The following is a 22,978-nucleotide window of genomic DNA, read 5'->3' on the forward strand; positions in this document are numbered from 1 at the left end:
TCATGTCTTCATTTTCCAGACAAAAAAATCTTCTAAACAACTTTCTTCTAAACCAGACACCAATTAACGAGAATACCAAGCTTTCCCTCACTTTTTTTTCAGTTTGAAGGGTCTTCAAGTATGCCGTGTATATTTAAACACATCTTGTTTTATTTAATGTGACACCAACTCTTGGAATATTTACATTGCATCTTGTTGGAGCTGTTTATTCCAAGCAGTCACACAGTAACAACTACATTTCTGAGGATGAACATTTTTAGTATGGAGAGCAAATATCAGAGGTGTAATTCCCTGCAAGTGTGTTGTAAAAGGAGTACTTCTGCATCCAGTGATTAGTTTCAACCAATTAATTGATTATTATTTGTTCTGTCAAATGTCCAGATGTTAGGGGTGGCCAATGAGAAAGACCTCTTAAGATTGTGTCTTTCATCTGAGCAATAGAAGTAATTAAGATTATGATTATATGAAGCAGGAACCATCTAATGTTCAAATGTTTACTTGATAAAAGTCTTTAAAGTTATATTTGATTAATGGTTATAATTGTTTAGCTGATTCATTTTCCATCAATCGACTAATTGTTCCAGCTGTAAAAGGGCGTTGTACCAGATGTCATTTAATCTTGGCTCTCTACTATTTTGTTTATGTTTCTCTCTGTAGCAGAAGTAGGCCAACAAGTAGCCTTTATAAGAACCTGTTGCCGCAGTACTCTTATTAAAGCACTTTTATGATCTTGCAAAACTGGTCTGGAATGTGTGTCAGGAACGGAAAGCAGCAGAGTCTTCCAGGTGTATATTTGTGTCCTAGAGGTGCTGTACTGGTTGTATGTCATGATGTTGAATGCATGTTTTTTTTCAACGTTTCACTGAATGTATGCAATGTCAGTGTTCAAACAGTATATTATCCAGCCCTAAAGGACTTTCCACCACAAGTCTGTAGAACAGCAGAACAGAGTAAAGCTATGTCTTTATCTCCGACAATGACGTTACTCAAGATAGCTCAAGGGACAAGTTACAGTAAGAATTTCATGCGGTCATTATTTTCTGCATAAAGTATCGTTCTTCAAAATGCCACAAAAGCCACAAGAGAGATCTGCTATTTAATCTCTTATTAAAGCAACATTCCAGCATATTTTCACCTGGATAATTTCAGTTTCTTCCCTTTTGGTGCTATAGAAAACAACGTAGTAATGATAGAACTTACTACTTTCAAAGCCAAAGATGTTGCTGCCAGCATCTTTAAAATTCCCTCCCTTGAATATCATCAATTTTAGGAATCACAGAGAATTTGTATTAGTTGTCTCTTAATCCTAGTTTGAAGTTTTGTATATATTGAAAAATGACAGCTGTGAGTTCAATTGGAGTGTAGAGTGAGATTCGCCATACAAACCTCTGCAGAACAATAGTGTGTACAAGGTCAGAGAAATTCTCCTGATGGTTCAGTGGGAGTCTTTCCTGTAGCTTAGTAGTGCTGGTATGCAGGAAAAACCTTGAAGACTGTGTTTTGAAAGGTTGTTAATGACCATCAAAAAAATGTGCATTCAGGAGTAAGGGTTCTGGTGCAAGGCAATATTGCTTTAAATCAACAAATTTTCACAGCTGTCTTTGTAATGAAAAATGAAACTACTTTTTTTTGTTGCACAATGTTTTACACATTCTCCGTCCTTGCAGTGGATACAAAAAAAAAGAAAATCTTGCATTAAAACTTAATAATTAACCAGTAATCTCTGATAATGTTCATGATTGTAGCTGTGGCTGTAACATGTAAATAAAGAGAGAAGAAAAACACAGTATCAAGATAAAAAACACTCTCACTCCTCATTCAAAATATTCAATCTACGGATATGTTGCCCTCTGGCTAATGGAGACTTCACTCTCACAATAGCTTCACTGAAAGAGATGATGGATGGGAGTATTCTTCTATAGTTCATGCCTCTGTTTGGTAAAGGAACTATCATCTTTCCTTGATAACCCTCAAGCTCAGTTTTAAATCGGACTTCTTCAAGGTAATGATGGCAAAATGAACCTTTCTGGCACAAGTTGATCTTTATATAATTACCCATGTGGCTTTTTTAATCCTCCACATTTTAAATACTTTAGTTTGTTGCCACAGAATTAAAACATATTACCAATGAGGGCACTGTTTTGGTAGAAAACAGGGCGGTATGTATTGTAGGTTCCAAACATCCTGCCCTGTAAATTCCTCTGAGACTGGTCTGTAGTCAACAGCAGCATCATTCCTTACGGTAGCCAAGCAGTGCTGACACACGAGGGGAAACACAAGCAGGAGAAAGAAACTGATGTGCTTTTCTTATTTTTAAACCTGTAGTAGTCTTTGTTTTGCCTGTGAGCAGAAAAAATGTCGAAGAACAGGGCGAGGTTATCTCACAAATCCTCTCCGGAGGTCTGAGCTATTGACAGTGAGTTATGCAGTCTGTTCAGATGAGTCAGGACATTGAAGACTAAAGATTAAAAATACTTCTGTGTGTTTGCCTTTGTACGTCCTTTCCATTGTCTGTGTGACCGGTGTATAAATTGTTTGCGTTTATATGAAACAGAGGTACACAATAGCCCCATTTCCACCCAAAGTTTCAGGTACTTTGCACACAGAAGAAATTCATCTCAGAGACTAAATTTGGAACATTGAAGTCCCTCGACTACAGTCCTGTTTGCGTTTCCATTGCGTCTGAGTAACCAGGTAGATCATGCAAATTAGCCCCGTGAGGGATTTTAAAATGATGGCAGCATTTAGAGAGGCGCTATTAACGCATGAGGAAACAACAGCACAGATTTGTCCTGTTATTTGTCTTTGCTGCTACGTCGATGTAATGAATGAATGAAAAGGAGAAATGCAGAGGAAGAAAGTTAAACTGAAACTAAGAGCTTCTGTCTCCAGGGTATAAACATCTGTCTAGTGATTGATGGTTATTTATTTCTGCTTTAGAAAGTAACCGCAATGAAACAATCAGAAAGTTTTATTTGTCTCATTCACAAGCTTTGTTCTCTCTACTGCAGCTCCCTCTCTTCATTCATATTCTAGCTCACTCGACCACCGCCGCTGTTTCTCTCTCGCTTGAGCTATCAATTTTTTCCTCTCGATCTTTTTTTGACATGAGTCAGTAAGCCAACAACAATGTCTTAGTTTACTTTTAATGCTAACAAATGAAGAAAAATGCCCCCCCCCTCCCCCCTTCATCCTAAACTGATACAAGAATGAATGAAGCTGCATACAAATTGAAGCAGCCGCATTGTGTGTGTTTGACCTATCAGCAGCGGTCATCCCTGCAAACCAACCATACCTCCAAAGTTCCTGTACTTTTTGGAAAGTAATTTTCCCTCTGACCCGAGCAGGGGCTTTTTGGGGGTCAAACAATTTCCCTGGAACCTTAATTTAGACCTTGAACCTTCCAGCGGAAATACAGTTTGAGGAACTGAGTTGCTCAAAAGGTTCTTAGTACCTGGGGAAAGTTCATGCAGTTGAAATGCAGCCAATGATACAAAGTGAAGTGATTTAGAGAGATGACTACATGACTCCACCAATCAAAATCCCCCCCCTGCTCCCTCAGCAGCTGTTTTCTTATTTGCCTCATTTCCATTTTTATCAATGTTTGAGTTTTTTGATTTTTTTTTTTCTCAGTGATCTCCATTGGTTAGGATCGGAAATCTAAAATAATCTAGAAAATGTTGCAGGTAGAGAAGCTATCAAACCTTTTTTCACACCAATTTGAATCTGTTAGAAATCCTCTTGTTACATAAATTGCTAGAAAAAAAGAAAAGTGACAAATAATATGCTTTACTCGGTTTGAGTCTTGTTACTTTTAAAGGATTTTGGAGCATTGCCTTTCACATATTTTTTTCGTGGAATTTTTTTGGAAGCCTGTTTTGTAGTTCTTGGCTGAGTATTCATAGAGGCACACCTGTTCCACATCCTTCAAGATTTTGTGTATATTCTTTAAGGTTTTCAGCCTTGCCAGGGGACTCCAGCTCAGTTACTGTTATTCTTGTATGTGGCCACACATCATTAGCAGCCGTGACCTCTTCCCAACCTTGATCCATAGTTTAAGAGCAGCTTTTGTACAGGGTCAGATAATATGGCTTCATGGGATCCAGATTTATTATGTCTATTCCACATTATATTTCTTCATTTCTTTACCTGTCACTGCTACACACAAACAATATATCTTCATATTAGGCATCAGAGATCAGTGATAGCAAAAAGATATTCGTTAAGAAGATATATTTCCATTAAATTGTTGTTTTAGCAAGATACACAATGTGGCGGGTAATGAATACCAACACAATCTTGCATCCACTTTTGCAGGTTCCAAGTCATGCTTTTCCAAAAAACTGATATATGCTTTATCAAGTTATGTTCCATCAGCCACTAGTGAATCACAAAAAAATATATATATATAACTTCCTCCCCAGCTGATGCAAACTATTTGGGAGTTTGTTTCAACTCATCAATTTCATCACATCCATTTGAAATTGACTGGCTGCCAGATGCTCCTATGGAGTAGCATTGAGTCTGGAGCGCTGACAGGAGCAGTGTTGTGGGAGGCCTCTTGTTTGACAGATCTCACAGTGGAAACACTGAGTCACTGTCCAGATCACAACACAAACCCCCCCATGACTGCTGACTGCCGTTTGCCCAGTCTGGTACATCTCTCCTCTTCTAGATAAAACCAGTGCTTATATTATATACAGCAACAATGGTCCACCTGCACATTTGGCTTCATGTTGTGGCTCTTTTGTCTCTCTATTATGGACACTAGAGGAATATTTTGTCTTAAGGGTTTGATCATTATTAAGATTGACTTTTTTTTTGGACACATTCTTCACACACATTGAAAGCAGCAGCTTACTTGTTAGTTCATGTATCTGGAAACTAAGTTATACTGATCTACTTTTAGATTAGAGCTCACAACACAGTGACTATGCTTAAATGCACCCAAATATTCTGCTTGGATATTGTGAATTACACCTTATTCGGAATGTAGTATTTTCTGATTAAGACATGTGGGATATGCCGATATTATTCAGATTTTAGGAGCATTCTTTGGACTTACAGTGGATTTGAAATACGCGTCTCAATTGGGGTTTTTACTGCAGTTTGTGACACGCAGCCTGTCTATGGTCAACTCTATTCATTGTACACAAACTAACGAGCCAGCATGGCTGGGATAGACATGTATGTTGGGCTCATTGAGTAATGCACCCCTACACAGGGAGGCAAAATGACATATGCTAGAGCAGGAAGGTAGACAGAGGAGAGAAATGACAGGAGTGGAGAAGTGACAGAGGGGATTGATTATTATCCTGACATACAGCCATGGATCGACGGTGAAATCTCAGTCTGCCTGTAACTATAAATATTATATCAATATCACTTATACATATCAGACAGCAGCTCAGTCATGTTTTTAACCTCACTGGTTTCTTCAGATTTTATGATTCCTGTGCCCACTGAAGCCCTGAAAACATGTAAATGGGATTATTAGTGGAATTCATTAAGCATGTAAACAGTTGACTAGGAATATTGTCTTTGTCTTTTTTGGAATAAGGGCAAAAACCTAGCTTTCTTTACAAGCACAAAATATTCCAGTGTACTGACAACATTCCCATCCGAGAGGTTGAAGCCAAACTAATCTGCCTTCCTCTTCTCAGAGTCATTACAAAAATGAAGCTGGGATGGAAATGACAGATTTCTTTCCCCTTGTCATTGTTCAGTCTCGGAGTTCTTGTTCACACAGTCACTCTTTAACCTGCTCATTGTTACCTAGCATCAGAGTTAGACAAGCAATACAAACAGGATGAATGTGTAGAAATACCCCCATTTGTTTGGTCATATTTTAAACATGATGTTTAATTGAACACGTTATAGGAACATATGCTCATACATCTGCAAGTCAGTGCTGTAAACAATCTTCCACTAAAGAGACACTCAGGCTGCATTAAGATCAGTATGCACCTTGAGGCAGTGTTATTACAGAAGTGTTATTGAGCAACACGGTAAACCAGAACAGGACTCTTTGAAATAGTTCATGAAGACTGTGGAGCGTTGCTGAATTTCCCCTGAAGGCATCAGTGGTTTGATTTGCAAAGACCTTCGAGGAGTGGAAGTTGTGCAAACTGCACTTTTACTCAATCCCTTGTGTAGTCAATTGCTGACTTGCTGACTTTTTGAGTCACTCATTTGTTCACTAACTGGTTCATTAGCTTTATTAATTTGCTTGTTTGGTTTTGTCATTCATTTATTCTTTCAGCTCAAGTTTCTCAAATCCCTCACTTACTCATTCGCTCAGTCAGAAATTCATTAATCTCTCATTTCCCTGCTTGTCAAGGCCCTCACTCACCTACTTCATACACATGCTCACTGACTCATTTTCTGGATCATTTGTTTGCTTGTTTAGTCGACTCCTTTGCTGACATGTTTGAAAAGAATGCGGAGTGCTCACCTCTGGAATGCTGGGAATTTGACAGCTGGACCCCCTCAACTTCCCGCCTGCCTCAGTGACCTGATTGTATGAAACAATGAGTGAAGTATCCAAACATGTTGGCCCATTCATGACACCCAGATCAACAGCTGGAAAAAAAAGGCTCACCCGTTTCACCCCCCCCCCCCCCCCCCCCCCCCCCAGTACCTCATTATATGGATTTTGGTGTGTTTATATTGAATAATGGTTCAAATGGACTTAATTCAGGGAGAAACATTTCTCAGGAATCTTCTAAGTTTTATTGCTGTGTATTTTGACATCAATGTGTGTTGCAATATGTGTCTCGGTGGAGTGTGTGTGGGTGTTGATATGGGCGTTGAGGCAAATTAGAAAAGATTGAGAGAGACTTGGACTAACTGTACAAATTAGTGAAGCCATTCAAGCGGTCATGGTAGAATTTAAACCTCAGATGTGAAAAATAATTGGTTCCTAAATACCATACTGGCCAAAATGTAAAGGGACCCTGACCCCAATTTTTCCAACTCCTGTTTTTGGAAAAATATAACTGAATATAACTTGCATCAAACTCACACACTCTCCCACCAGACTCTTGGAAGCAGTCAGAAATGATTTTCTCTGGCAGGTAGCATTTATACGACTGCCTATTTGTCTTTTTTGAGCTCCTTATCATCTGTGACTGAGGTATTTGGCGGCTTGACATATTCCGTTTCCGCAGTAAAAACGTCGGAAGACACTTTGGACTCGTTTTCACTTGTCATGAATTTATTTCCTCCGTGGTAGAAAAAAACACGCTACACCAGCCTCCAGAAACTCCTGCAGGTAAAACTGGACAAACAAAACAATTTTAGGGCTGACTGACTCTTAACATCCTCACTATAAACATACATTAAGACACTTGATAGCCTAGAAACCACCTTCTGTGTAGGAGTTGGCTTTTCCACTGCAAAAATTGGACAGATACAGTAAACATTTCAAATGCATGTATCCCTGTATTAGTCTATTCATTATAGCGTTAAAGTCTTATAGAATAGAATAGAATAGAATAGAATAGAATAGAATAGTTCATTGTCATTATACAGGTATACATCGAACTTATACTTATGGTACCAGTCAATCTGAGATGTCTGCCCACTCAAGTTTATGTATTTCTAAATGCAATGTAGTTGGTCGAACAGTGGTGAGAATGGCCACTACTAACCTTATACTCCGTACATTTTGTCGAGGACACACCTTACCAGAAATGATGCTCTCCCCCCATTGTCTTCAATCTCTCCAATTGTTTCCACCCAGTTGTAGTAATGAAATCTAAGAAATTGTCCTCAGTCTCAATGAGCGAAGCATTAGAGACTGACCTGTGAGTCGACTATAGTCTAAATGTTTTTTTCTGTTCCATTATTGTTATTAAGAGGTCGATTGGTTGGCATTCGGCAGGCATGTCGGTCTTCATATCAAACCTGAGATAATGACTAATACCCCATCACTTGAGCCCCTCACTTAGCGGTGAAGCAGTGATCAGCTTGACTCTGCAGTGGGAGTGACATGATTGTGTTATTGTGGTAGTTCAGTAACTGCAGCAGAAGTTGAGAAATGGTCTAAAAAGCAAAAAAAAACAAAAAACAAACCCAACTGCTTATCTCATTTTGGGACTGGTGCATTGCAGGCACATAAATGTATTCACTAAAATGATATTATTTATGGGAATATATTTCCCATGTCTTCAATATATATACTTTTGCAGCAAGGTAAACACACTATAAATAAAGTTTGAAGGCAGAAGTTGGCCTTGAGGTTTTTCACTGGAGGCAACAGTGTGAAAGTGTATTGGACAACAAATTCAATGATAGCGATTACAAATCCGATGACATCCCAGAAATAAGAGCCTGACCAAAGTATTGTAAGTCAATTAGCAGAGCAACAAGGAAAGTGGATTCCCAAAAGTATAGATTAGCTCTTAAATTAGTCCACCATTGTTCAACATGCCAGGAATACTTTATATAAGCAGGAAGTCACATTGGGATCGAGGTTTCCTGTGCAGGTGAGACCTGAGACCTGAGACCTGAGACCTGAGCAAACAAGAAAAAACAACAAAGGAATAAAATAATAACATCGCAATACAGTAAAATAATATTATCAGTCAGTGAAATATCAAGCCCTAACCCTAACCCTAACCCCCCCCCCCATAGGACTTATTACTTACTTACATATATTAACCCTGTAAACATACATATGGAGTCCTCAATTAAGTAAATGTAAAAAAAAAAAAGTACAGGTTGATCAACACTAAGTGAACAGTCAGGGCAACATGGGACAGATACACTGTGTTGGAAATCACTCTCTCATTAAAGCTGTTGTAAAGCAATAACATTACATAACATTACTATCAGATGGGTCATTATCTGATAGTAATTAGTGTTCTGCTACACATCTACAGGTCAGCTGTTCCACACCCATTCAAGGTTTATATGGTGGAATAGTGTTTAATAAAGCAGCCCTAATGGATGAATCCTAAGGTCCAACAGTGCCGTCAGAACTTTTTTATTTTTAAGTAGCTGAAAGTCCGAAATCCATTGTGGGTGCTTTGTGAATTAGGGTTTCTTTTTGTCTCGTTTGTGCAGGTTTAACGGCTGCAAAAGCTGCACAATCCTTCTGTGAATTCACCCGTCAGTGTTCAGACACTCAAATAAAACTGCAGAGGGTAAATATAGTTTATAATATAGTACATAGGGAGTGATTTTTGGTCAGAGATGATAGTATAAAGACCTGTTTCATTGGTAGTAAACTGATTGCAGAAAAACTAAATGAACAAATCACAGAAAACATGTATAGTAAAAGAGTACCTGCAGATAATGATCCAACAATGACATTCAGGGAGTAGATCTGCTTACGTATTCACTTGTTCAAAGACATGACAATGGTCGGATTTAACAATGTAAGTTAAGCAGCAGCTGCTAAGAAACCGGTTCTCATGGGGAATGTTGAAACCAGCTGCCGGTTGTTTCACAGAATATATACATTTTCATCTGTGAGTAAAACATCTGGATGAACTCTGAAAGATCATTTCTATGTTAAAAAAAAAAAAAAAAAAAAAAAAAAAAAAAAATCCCACAAGTATTCTGCTTCAGGTTGTACTACAGGCTGCTGCTGCTGCTGCTGCTATCTGCACAGTGTTACCTCACCCTTTGACACAAGTCAGGGTTTATCACACACTTCTATCAGATCAATTCACAGCCTCATTCCATTCTTATCACACAGTTGAACTATAACTCACACATTTATGTAAGACCAGCGTGTGTCTACAGGGTACTGAAACAAAGACTGAGCCACGTCACTTTCCTACAACATTCAGGTTTAATCAGTATTCACAGTCCTTGTATTCATTTATTTAATCAAGCAATGTCTAATTCATATGCAAATTTGAAAACTATGCAAACGTCTCATTTTAATTGGTTTTCTTGGGTTTTACATGATTGTCAAAGAATTGCATTAAAAGTACCCTGCTCTGATTTCATTTTTATTTCATCTTCATTTTACTTCTAGGAAGGTTGTGAGAAAGAAAGTGCAGATAAATGAGTTCAGTAACTTTTTTTGAAGGGATTTAGTCTGCAAATGATGTGACACAGCTTTCATTTGTTACTATTAGACTGTCCTAACATTAGATACATGCTTTTACAATGTGCTTTATATAGCATACAACTATTGTTTAACATTGATTCAACCAACTAACAAAGATGATAACTTACTTTTTATAATGAAATCAGACAACTTGATTTTTCAGCTACACTAGCCAGCAAAAAAGATCCTAAAAGATAGTTGAATATTTGGGAACTGTAGCTACAAAAGAGTGGGGGTACAACAGGTGGCCTCCATCCATAAGGACCCAAAGTAAAATTGATTATCTGTCAAGACTAAAAACATCTAAATTATGACAGAATACAATCAGATTGCCAAACACCCCTTTTTCCTGTCATTTGTAACCTATTAATTTCCCCTGATGCCATGACAACCGGAACAGAGGCCGTGACCTGGGGAAGTGACTGTGTCTGCCTCCAAATGAGGTCCAGGTGCCCACCCCAGTCCTATTTATTGATAACATTCAGGAACAGGCTCAATGGTCTGATTCACAGCATGTTAAGGAGAAAGATGAGGGGAGCTGCTGCTTCGTGAGAGAAGGTCCATTGACTCAGCAACTATGAAGCAGACAGAGTGCTAAAGTAGGCATGTCTCAGGAACAGATGGAGACAGATTGATCTCTCCATATGGAAACAACTTTCACACACATCCTTTTTAGACGGTTCAAGTAAGCCTGGGCTTTATTGATGTCAGTTGTGACTTACAGTATCTGCCATTAACAAAACAAATGTGATGAGTTGACAGTCAGTGGCAGCATCCAATACACTGTAATGTGCTTTTGTGCTTTAGCGGTTTAGTTTACGTCAGTGACTTTGATGAACTCGCCCCTTTTAAATTGCCTTGAAATATTCTCATATAATACTCACACTGTGCTCTCTATTGTAATCTTTTAATGACACATTCACACAGTCATTCTAGTGTGATTTGATATGTACGCATGCTTTTAAATGTAGTGTTTAGTGGGCAAGAAAATAAAAAAAGGCCTCAGAAATCTGGTGTAAACTTTGGATATTTTTTATATGCAGCTTGCTTTAGCTCTTCTTATGTGTTTATTGTCTTGATGTTTGTTGCATTGAGGCCCAGTCATGGTTAGATATTTGACTGTGTTGCTCTGGACTGCATTCCCCTTTTTTTCATTTGCCTGGTTTTCAAGGCAGAAAACTATATCTGTCCACAGGCTGAGAAAGTTTGAAGTAGCAAGAGTTGAGTAAGTGAGAGAAGGTTTTTTTTTTTAAGCCAGTTTATGTGGTCTAATCTGCCGTTGGTGAGCTCAGTCAGATGGTCTCTCTTCAAGTCAGTTCACTGCTAACTGAAAATTACATTGGGTTATTTCTACACAGATAAGAAGCCATTCCCTAGCAGGGATTTGTGTGAACCTGGTGTGTGTATTTGTGTGTGTGTGTGTGTGTGTGTGTGTGTGTGTGTGTGTGTGTGTCAGAGGTAGGTAGAGGCTTGGCTGTAGGTGATAACACGTTGGCTTCCAATGTCATGATTCAACATGACACACCGTGTTATTTTCCATGCAAGCGTACTCAAAGTGTTTAAGAATGTTACAACATGCCCACATGTTCATGCAAAGGGTTATTATCAGGAGGAGATTATTTGTTTTATAATTTTTTTTCCTGCATCTATGAACATTATGCATTTAATTTACATCAGTACTGAGTGTACAGTTTAGAGTCTATGGCTTAGTTTCTAACAATCTGCACTAAATCCCTCGTCAGCCCTCATGCCTCCCACCTCTAACATAAATGGTTGCTTTTAGAACTAACTCTACATTTATAGGAAACCTTAAAAAGATGATTGCTGTTTTTTCATCTTACCAAGCATAATGAAACATGCATAAGAGTCCCATTTCTTTAGTTTTAGCAGTGGTTAAATTTCGCTGATGTTTGTCCTGCTCTTACCAGAGAGACCATGCATTCCAGGTTCACCTGGTTTGTACATGACTCCGGGGGCTGAAGAAACATCTGAGGCTTGCATGAAACCAAACCAAACAAAATGAATTATTTCTTCTAGTCCCACAGGCTAGCTAAAGCTAGTGAGCCCAGCTGTTAGACACGTGGTGCTTTTTTTTGTCTGTTTTGCAGATACCGTTTCCTATGCAAACTCCAAAGTAGTTTAAGAAGTAAAGAACTATGCTGCTCCGTTCTGTTTTTGATTTATGGCGCTGCAGTGTGAGAAGCAGAGCTGCCTGTCTCAACAGATTGGTGAAAGAGATCAACTATCTGTTCCATATCTTGGCTATCTGACAGCCCGCCTGTGGCTGTGAGGCCATGTAGACGACAGCTATGCGTAGGCCTACTGGGTACGTGCACCAGTTACTTTAATCTGACTGCTGTGGAGAACTAGAGCTGCACTATTTATTTATTTATTTATGTGCTTCTTGTTTGTGTTTGCACACTTCTGCTTATGTGCACACCTAAAATTAGCAGCCCAGCCTTAAACTTTGTTTGTCAGCTGAGCTCTGTATGGAAGGAACCTTCAAAAAACTAAGTTCATCTCAGTTCTCTGTGTTCACTTTCTAACATCTGCTCTGAACAAGACGTTGAGCCCTCCGGTTGCCGTGACGTCCGCCACCGAGGCCAGCAGAGTTGGTGAGGGATAATGGGGGAGAAATTACATCAGAAACATCAAAGACAAAAACATTTATAACTGTAGGTGATGAAAAGGTTGAAAAATGTAAATGTTGAACTCCCAGAACATATAGTTGGAACAATTAGGATACATTAGAGAATAATGTTATCAGCTGAGTAAATCAGAGCAAGAGTCGTCTTGTCAGGTATGAGAAATGTCAGATGAGTGCATAATGAGTTGGTAATGAGAGAGAGCAGGAGGAGGGAGTGGGAAACACTTATTAAATTATTTTTAGGGGTGTAGATGTCTTTTTAAAATAGCTAGTTTGGGCGTGAAGTACATTATAATTAGTATACATCAAACAGTCAAATGACCTCAACTTCAACAGTCATAGAAACAAGAAAATTATAATTTCTCTGTGTTGCTAAGGCCAATTGTGAGACTGATATTTATTAGACGCTACATCACTGTGATGCTGAGGAAACAATGACTTATCCCTGCTTCATGGCTTTAACCATTTCATACGTTTAGATATAAATGCTGTACTCGAGACAACCGAGCCACATGTGAAATATACGTGAGCGCGTAACTCTCTATGATGCCCCTTTTCCCACTGTCACCGATAATTCATTGCAGACAAAAAAGAAATACCACAAACCTTCTTCATTCATTTCGGCAAAAAAGAAAAGTGCAGCTAAGATTACATAAAGGGTCAGATTTTCCAGTTTTTGTGCGTATGTGTGTGGCTGTTTGGTTTGGCTGGTGCAGAGGTGGCAGCTGGTGTGGTGCTTTCTGGGCCAGACTTGATCTTCACCCTCTTTTCTACTCTTAAGGAGCAGCCCTTCCCAATACAAGGCCAGAAATAATGGTACAGCAATAGAAAAAGTGATGAACCTTAACTTTTTTTTTTTTTCTTGGTTAACCCTTTCAGGATGGAAGTTGTGATTCATTAGAAATCCTTCTTTCTAATTTATTTTCTGACTAACCATCTTCTAAAGAGGAAGTGTTCACATCTATTAGCATCTATTTTGGGTTCTTCATCTTGTGTTAAGCTGCATTTTTTTGGGTTCTTATATATTTTTGTATTTACCGTAGTTCTCCCATTCATATGTAAGTCTTGAGTCGAGTACAAGTTTCTCTTTTCTTGTCACGACTGACGCCTCCCCCTTTCTCTCCCTCCTCTTTCCCACTTTTTCCATAACTCTCTCCACCACCAGCACCACGACTGTCGTCACTGTGCTTTTTATGAACCCGGACTCCTCAGCCTTCACAAGCGCGGAAACTCTCAGGATCCAGAACTGTGCACTGGATTTGTCTTCAGTGTTTTTCGCTCAACAGACATCATCGTACACAAGAAGCATTTGCCGGATGATTAGATTCATCTGTGTTTTAATTCTGCACGATCACATTATGGTGAAACCTTTAAAAAGGTCTTTTGAAGCTTTTGTGTGCGAGCAATCTCAAGCCCCCCCCCCCCCCATGTCTCCAACCTGGGTTTGTTTCTGAAAATAAAAAAAATGGTTTCTTTGTGGAGTAGAAAAGAGGCTGAGCTGTGAGCAGAGAGGGGGATTTTCGACTAAGTGCTGCAAGTGTACTTGAAACCTCACACTGATGCTGACAGCGATAAGGCCTCACTGCACAGCGGAGCATGGGATTGTCAGTGAGCTTCTGTGTTGTATGGATATAAGCCCTCCCGGAGTTATGATACCACGGGATCATAGCTGACCCAGTAGGACCTCCATCTTTTAAACCATTAAAGCTTTAGGAATATGAGCATTAAATCGTGCTTGATGTTAAGCTTTTACTTGAGCCTTTAAATGTCCAGTAAGGAGATTGTGCAGTTATGTACACATTGAGCATTGAGTAGGAGTATATTTTGAATTCAACCTGATGTTTTATAAAGAAGACATATTTTGCTCCCTCTAATCACTGATGCTTGACTTTTCTTTAAATGGCAAGTATTCATATACTTCAGTTCACTCTCCACTAATTCCCTCTTTCCCCTCAGCTCACTTAGGTTTATGGTGCAGCAGAGAGCACTTGTACTGAATCGTCCTCTCAACCTGTGACAATTTGACATTTTTCTTGAGGCCTAGTTGCAGTATCTTTCAAACTGAAATGGACCGCCTCCGTTCTGGTAGTCTGTTTTAAAACCACTCGGGTATAGGGGCTAAGGTGCAGGATTAAGAGGACAGGAAGCTTGGAATAAAGTGGGTTGAATGACATGTTGTTTGACCGTGTCTAAAAAGGAGTATGACATCATCGCCTGGCTACGTCACACTTCCTTTCTGATGTCTCTTCAAGAATTTGTGTCTTTGCACCGTAGACTGTAAGCTTTGCACGTCTTCGTATTTAAGATGAATTGCACAAATGGTGATGAGATTGCAGAATTATAGTCTAGAAAGAAGTTTAAACCCTTCATTTCACACTTTCGCACACCTGACCATTTACTGTGTGGGTGTGATTGTTGTAGAATGGTCAACACAAAAATAATCAACTATTTTGATAATTGATTCATAATTTAAGTCATATTTCAAACTAAAATGACCAAATTCTCTTCCACCTTCTCTGTTGTGGAGATTTTTTTTTTCTTTTCTCTGCCTTTTGTGTTTTCTAACCTTTTACAGAATAAACGATTAATTGTTTATATGCCCCAATAATCAGCAGATTAATCAACAACCAAATGAGTTGCAGCCCATACTGTAGATTGTTGAATTATCTGGTTGGTTTGATGGATGCTGAAACTTCACAGAGGCATATGACGTAATATTATCTTTTTACAGGACTGCATGGTTGTTCTGTACTAACCCTTCAAAATACTGTATTTAAACATGTACTAGCATGTAGCCTATGTACAAGGGACATATTGTTATACAGGAATCTATCAGCATTTCTCTGTGTTTAAAATATCTAACCCACATCTCTTTCCAATTATTCCCTCACAAATATCTACTCCATGAGCCAAACTGCTCATCCGGCTGTGTTGTACCTTGTAATTCCTCATTCTAATAAGCTGCCTTATTTGACCTGCGCATTCTGAATATACAATCAACAAGGCTTTTAGCTTTGTTTTCCTATAGCTCAGTACAGTGTTGACACAGAGGCTCGGGGAGTTAGTAGTCTATGTAATGTAAATGTTAAAGACAGACAGGATGTTAGCCAAGCTGTTTGTTCTGCCGACTTGAATGGACGTGTTGTGATCGTCTGTCCACAATATCCTCTCTGTGTCTCAGTGGTAGGCTCCGTTGGCATACTGGACATTCTGGTGGAGGCGGGGGGTGTGGGCTGATGGGTGAATGAGGTCTGTACAGAGGCAGGATCAGCTGGAAGCAGATCTGCCTCCTCCCAAAAAAGTCAATTGTTCACAAAGAATCGGACAATGTTTTTGAACTGTGAAACTTTTTTTTCCACAACAGAGGAGTTAAAAAAAACTATATAGGACGCATTTTTGATTTCCAGTGTTTTGATTTGATTTTAATGACCTCAGGGATGTCAGACTTTCCTGATACATTACGTACAGCTCCAATTAGAAACAGTTTAGTTGTAGGAATAGCAAAGTCTTCACACAACAGTACACTGTGTTTTTTTCTTACTCATGTAGGAGTGCCGCAACATCTCATGAATTCGGTGTCAATAGGCCATCTCTTGATGGGAAACGGAGAAATGTGGTGGGTGAGACTACAACCTCTGTACTGCAACAACTTGCTGTTGTATGACTGGCTCCAGTTCAGTGCTGCTGCAGCTTGTTGATGCGTGAGTAACAGACATACTTTAGCAGGCCACATGTCAGAGTGTCAGTATCCTGTCAAGGTTAGAGGGGGTAGGCACAAACACAGACACAGACACAGACACACACACACACACACACACACACACACATCACTGTAAAATGTGGATAAAATAACTTCTCTAAATAAAGGTGCTAGGAAGTCTGTGGTTGGTACTGACACTGACTTCAGACTGGTTTCACATCAGCTTTATTGTACAGTGAAGTACAGTTACAGTAAATGCTATAAGTAGAAACATTTATAGAATCCAAAATAGACATGCAGAATTAAATTATTTAAATTTTTTTTTCTGTAATGTATTGCCTCTGTGTGGGCACATAATGGCAAATGGAACTTATCCTTATATTAGTTAAATGCATGCAGAGCATGTTTCTGTATGTTTCTGCCAGGAGGTGGCAGCAGCACTGTAGCTACACACATCAGTCACACACACACACACACACCTTCGGGGCAGCACACACACCAGAACAAACACAGCCAGGTTAGAACATCACTGATTGGCTCCATGGATCAGCTGCATTTGTCTCACTTGCAGTTTGACAGCCACACTTCTGAGGCTCAGACTGGACTATGTTTTCAGGTTGCATCTTGAAAGAGTCGACTTTTTATTAACATGGAGAACAGCCTTTTTTTTTTTTTACTCTCCATGCAGTTGTGAAGCCTCGTGCTGAGTGAACAACTTGAAATTGAAAGTTGAAAATTGGAAATCTGGCAACGCCGGCAAGAAAAGTAACTTAACTGTCACTTTAAAATACATTATACGCTATGACATCAGTATACTACTTTAACATATGAAGTGATTTGAGCCTGATCCTGGTAAGCAGTCAACTATTAATCTACAATTACAACCGGGATGGATTCCTTTACCAAACAGATGTGATGTTAGAGTACAGAATAATAATATCAGACAAGTTTAAATGAAATGCGACGGCCTCAGCTGGTGATGACTTAATGGATGTCTCTCCTGAGGTCGAGACGTCCTAATCGCATATGTGGTCATCAGGGCAACACATGAGCCTCCAGGGAGGTCTGCCTAAAGGTCAAATGTCACTAAGGAGGGCTGCTCCGCTGCCCCGTGCTGTCCTGGGGGAGGACGGGACAATGAGACGACAATGGGGGTCACGTGGGCTAGAGAGAGGCCAATGATATGAAGGGCATAGCTTTGATAGTTGTACATGTACATCTACATCACACTGGACTAAATATTGTTTTATTTTTTTTATGAGTAGTTATCAGAAGCTGTTTAGATTTAGCTAATAGTGTTTCTAGTAGTGTCTAGATAATGTGTTCAGATATTAAATGAATCCACTTTGTTAGAAACAGTGTTGTGGGAGTGAATTTCAACGTCTTGGGTGAATCTTGACTTATACAGCACAAGAAAAAAAAAAAAAAGGTTGTGACATAGAGCTTCCAAACATAAATCCCATGCATATTTAACAACCCAAACAAAAGATGTGTTGTGGTCCAATTTTATTACACTGAGGTCAGGTTTTCCATGTGGGTTGGGGGGGCGGGGGGAGTGGAGACATCACTGCTGAATGGATATGTGGATTGACATGACTACACTCAAAATACAGGGATTGCCTCCCAAGTGTAGGCCAAACATAAAACCAGAGCGACCACACCCTCGGTTGGAGTCCAAATAGCTTATAAATGTATTTGAGAGCATAAAGACAAAGAGAGATTGGCATGGTCGGTGAAGTGATCACGTTACCATCCTCTCTCTGGGAGACCACTGATTGAAACCACAGAGCGGACATCCTGCTGTCTGTCCGTCTGGTCCTATTGATGACCTGCTTTGCACTGATCAATACGTGGAATGGGGGCAATTGGTTTCATGGCTCCAGTAGTAGTAGTAGTAGTAGTAGTAGTAGTAGTAGTAATAGTAGTAGTAGTAGTAATAGTAGTAGTGGCATCATCAGTGAAGTGGTTCATTTGTAAATTCACTATATGAGGTGTCACTGCAAGTTGAACTATGTATGGGTTATCTCAGTATATATATATGGTTATATATGGGTGCCATTGTTGTTTATATAGATGATGGATAGATGGATAGATGGATAGATGGATGGATGGAGTAACAGTAAATGTGTCTTTTCTTGTTCAATTTGATTCACCTGACATGTCACATGACTTAAAAAGATGACCATGGTCAAGATCAGCATTGAGGCCTGGTTTCTTATCTTGCATTGAAGGCAGATGTGGGGCATTTCACCATGTTGGAGGTTAATGTATCTGGGTGACTGGTTAAATAATGTTGTTAGTAGTATTTTTTTTTAATGCTCTACCAGCATCTTTTGTCTTTTTGAATTAGGCAGAGTGTTTAATGTAACCCGGCAGGAACACAACAACAAGCAGGGGGTGATCTGGCTATCAGGGCTGTCGCGCCAAATCTGAGCCCCCATGCTAAGCTGGTCGCCTCAGGCTTGCATGTTCTGACACACACACATACACACTTACTGTACATACACATGCACACACACACATGCTCTCTCAGCAACATGACAGGGGTGCTTACTGCAGCAGTTTGTTGCGCTCACTAACCCAGTTAACTGTGATTTGAAGTCAATACAGATCCACTCCCTCACCACGGTGGACCAGGCTTTTCCATGCCCGCCCCGCCGCTCACTTTCTCTCCGCCTCGGGATCAGTAATGGAGGTTACAACTCTCCTTGTAAAGCAGTTGGCCGGGTCAAGCTCTCTGTCCTTCACCATTTAAATAGCAGACTGAGACTGAGTGTGCATCATCTTAAAGGGTTTGCTGTGCTTTTCCTCTTACAGGGCATTAAGCAGTAGACACATGGGGAAATCAGTTATAAAATATCGCTCCTCAAAAGCATGACATTGCATGAAAGCATGACATACCAGAGAGAGTGTTTAGGCGCTGTTCATTATTCATTATCATGGTGAGACAGACGGTTGACCTGTTTTAATTAGTCTTTTTCTCTAAAGGAGTCCCAAATCGTGAATGAAACAATTATATCACAGTTTGATCCAGGGAGTTTCATCCAGGGAGTTTCATCCAGGGATTTCCCCAAACTTGTGAAATTTCCACCCTGTCAGTCACCTGCACGTTCACATAGCAACAGAAGAGGAACCAGACACTATAAATAAGCCCATTCATTTTCTCTCTGTCATTACTGGTGACAAGATGGTACAGCGTTATAATATTTTAGCACCTCTCGCTCGCTCTCTCTCTCTTCTCCCTTTCGCCTTAAGTTTTTTTTTCTTTTATCTGCTGTTCACTCTCTTCCTTCTTCATCACTTACTCTTTCCTCTCCTCTCTTTCCTCTAAAACCCCCTTTCTTCCTGTATCAGACAGACAGAACCAACAACACATCGGGGGTGTGTTGGTCCATTGCATTAAAGGCTCCCCAGTCCCCAGTGTTCAACCCTGCTTCCGCTGGCTCCTCCAGCTTGACTCAGTTTACCATAACACACACGCGCATGCACACACACACACACACACACACACACACACACACACACACACACATACACACACACACACACACACACACACACATACACACACACACACACACACACAGCTTCCACGAAAAATCTATCTATCTATCTCTCTGTACCTCTCTCTACCTCTCTCTACCTCTACCTACCTACCTACCTTCCTCTATCTCTCTACCTATCTCTCTACCTCTCTCTCTACCTCTCTCTCTACCTCTCTCTACCTCTCTCTCTACCTCTCTCTCTACCTCTCTCTACCTCTCTCTCTCTCTCTCTCTCTCTCTCTCTCTCTCTCTCTCTCTCTCTCTCTCTCTCTCTCTCTCTCTCTCTCTCTCTCTCTCTCTCTCTCTCTCTCTCTCTCTCTCTCTCTCTCTCCCTCTGCTCTATTGATTTGACTTCTAGATTGCTACATACCTTTCCGCATTGCTACCATACTTTTCCTTCTGAGTCTGGGGGGGAACATTTTCATCTTGCCACTGTTTATCGAAATCTTGTCAGCATGGCACTAAAACACGTCTGCTGTTGCCTGTTTAAACACACAATCCATCACTTACTACTTCAGTAAAATTGACTCAGAGGGGCATAGTACGCTTTCAAGATCGCTTAAAATATACAGTTGTTTCGTCTGGCTGTCAGTATTTGCATAGAAATGACACCCGTGCATTTCTGTCAGGAAAACAAATCCTCAATCTGCTTAAGCAACATGTAAACAAAAGCAGCAGTGAAGAAACAAAGTGTTCCAACAAAGGCAACACACTGCAAATATGAATTTGTCCTCTTGAGATTTTCTGATGTATTAGTTTCAGATTAAGCCATTGTAGCTGCCCCATTTTGTGTGTGTGTGTGTGTATGTGTGTGTGTGTGTGTGTGTGTGTGTGTGTTCTTGCTAAACTGCAGCTGTGCTCTGGCTTTATCCTAAAGAGGGGATGATTGTTAGGGAAATGCTTTCCTTATTTCAGCTGTCAGAAGTTTTAAAGGATGGTGAACATTTAGATTTTTTATTTTGTTTTAAATGTGCTTATTAGGCTCAACTGACCATTTCTCATGATATATTATACAGTAATCATACAGGAAATATCTCTGTAATGAATTGGCCTGTTGTCTATCTGTGTGTGTGTGTGTGTGTGTGTGTGTGTGACAGAGAGCATGTGTGTGTCTGTGTGTGTATAAGCAGTCAAGCATGCAGTCCACCTGTTAGAAAGTAGTTGGCCTCAATAGCTGATCTGTTTGTTTCATACTAACAGATGCTTATATGTAGCTGTTTCTTTCACACACACACACACACACACACACACACACACTCCGCCAGCCTCTTAATGTTTTGACAGCTGGCCTTGATAGAGTACTATTTTAAGGTCGTGGGTAGATATATCTGTGTGTCTCATTGCTGTCATGTGTGTGTGTGTGTACATAAGTGCTTTGCCTGCCTGCCTGGTTTGAAGGTGTCAATTTGATAAGCAGATTTTTGTTTAGTCCAGAGCGGCTTCTGTGGAAGTACGGCACTCCGTGTGATTTACATGGCGCCCAGACGTTCCACACACTCTAAACAATGAGCTAATCTTTTAAAAGCTTTCACTTTTTAAAAATGCTGAACCACACTCTGAGCAGATTACAGGTTTTTGTATATGTGAGAACTTGTGTGTTAGTTAGTATCAGCCAGATGTGACAATTCACTTTACAGATTCTTCATCAGTGTTGCTTTAAAATGTACTGTTTCCACTATCAGACTTAGTTATACAGTTATGGTGGACTATTGCCAGTGCCACAGCAGTTTATAAAATGATTCTAGGAAGTTCCACGCCATTAGGTTCGGATTGTTTCGTCAATTGATGGAAAAATAATCTGCAACTATTTAATAATCAATTATTCATTTAAGTCGTTTTTAAAGGAAAAATGCCAAACATCCGTTGGTTTCAGCTCCTGTTTGGCACATTTTCCTTTTTAAAAACGACTTAAATTAATAATTGATTATGAAATAGTCAGGAAATAATTATTAGTTTCAGCCCTACAGCAGTAATGCTTGGTATTGAGGTGTGAGCATTTTTTCCCGTGTGTGTGTGTGTGTTAATGTGAGATCATTTAATACTTAGTCTTATATAATATCATCTTGGTTGGGTGTTGACATGTGCACTGATATTGATTTCATTGTATTTTTCTGTCCTGTAGGACCTACACACCATCTACTGCCACCTCTATCACATGGACGTCCTCTCTCACCTCAGGGAACATCAGTTAAGGTTTGTCATTGTCGTGTCACCTCAGTCTAAACAGTCTACAGTCTAAAATCAAACTTTAGTGCTTCTCTGACTCTGAGTGTGAATTGCTGGTACTGAATGACGCATCAATCATAGTATCGTCAGTGTAGCCTATAGGCCTTCTTTTTATGTGAATTGTTATACAGTATGTGACACACCCTACCCTCCCCAAACAGGTTTAAGAGGGCTGAATTATTTTGTGAATGTGAAAGGTTTGTTTTTCCGGCCTGTCTGTATCATTCACAGGACATTCAGGCTGAGGTGCCTTTTTAAACATTGACACGTTCATACCAGGCATGTTTGAAATACTTAGAGTCTGGATTGTTGTCTCTGCTGGTTTTATTCAGTCGACGACGTGAGAACAATGACATTTCAACAGGAATGTTCTAATTAAAGTGTCAACCCTTCTTCCAAACAAACACAGGTGTCACATGACAATCTGAACCATTTTATAAGAAATAATTGCACAATTGAAGGCTTGTAGACGAACAGATAAAGGTAGATATCTGATAGAGAGCAGTTTCTCTTTCTGATTGAATGAACTGAATGAACTGAATGAAGAATAAAACAAGCTACAAATCAAATTCCAAAAATCTCAAAGCTTACAGGATGATAGGAGGCTACCAAACGTCTGCACAATTATCAACATACAGTACTTGTAAATCCATTTGACTCGTGTTTACAAAGCCTGGTTCTCCTGTAATTGGATTCAATCAGCCAAATGCAAAAAAAAAAAAAAGGAGTGAAATTCTGCTGTTGCTGCTCAGACCAAGGAAAATGAGATGCAGGTTGGGCTGCAGCCAGAAATG

The 22,978-nt window shown here is 39.7% G+C and overlaps 1 protein-coding gene across 2 annotated transcripts in view; it reads left to right on the forward strand.

Annotated features, from left to right (window-relative positions):
- LOC128371915 (rap guanine nucleotide exchange factor 6-like) overlaps positions 1 to 22,978 on the forward strand; it is a 149,892-nt gene that overhangs the window by 13,282 nt on the left and 113,632 nt on the right. For both annotated transcript variants that reach the window (XM_053332311.1, XM_053332312.1), the window contains exon 2: positions 22,081 to 22,151. In XM_053332311.1, coding sequence (XP_053188286.1) covers positions 22,081 to 22,151 — 71 coding nt within the window. The remainder of the gene's footprint in view (positions 1 to 22,080; positions 22,152 to 22,978) is intronic.

The sequence above is a fragment of the Scomber japonicus genome, chromosome 13 (assembly GCF_027409825.1).
Source record: "Scomber japonicus isolate fScoJap1 chromosome 13, fScoJap1.pri, whole genome shotgun sequence".
Lineage (NCBI taxonomy): Eukaryota > Metazoa > Chordata > Actinopteri > Scombriformes > Scombridae > Scomber > Scomber japonicus.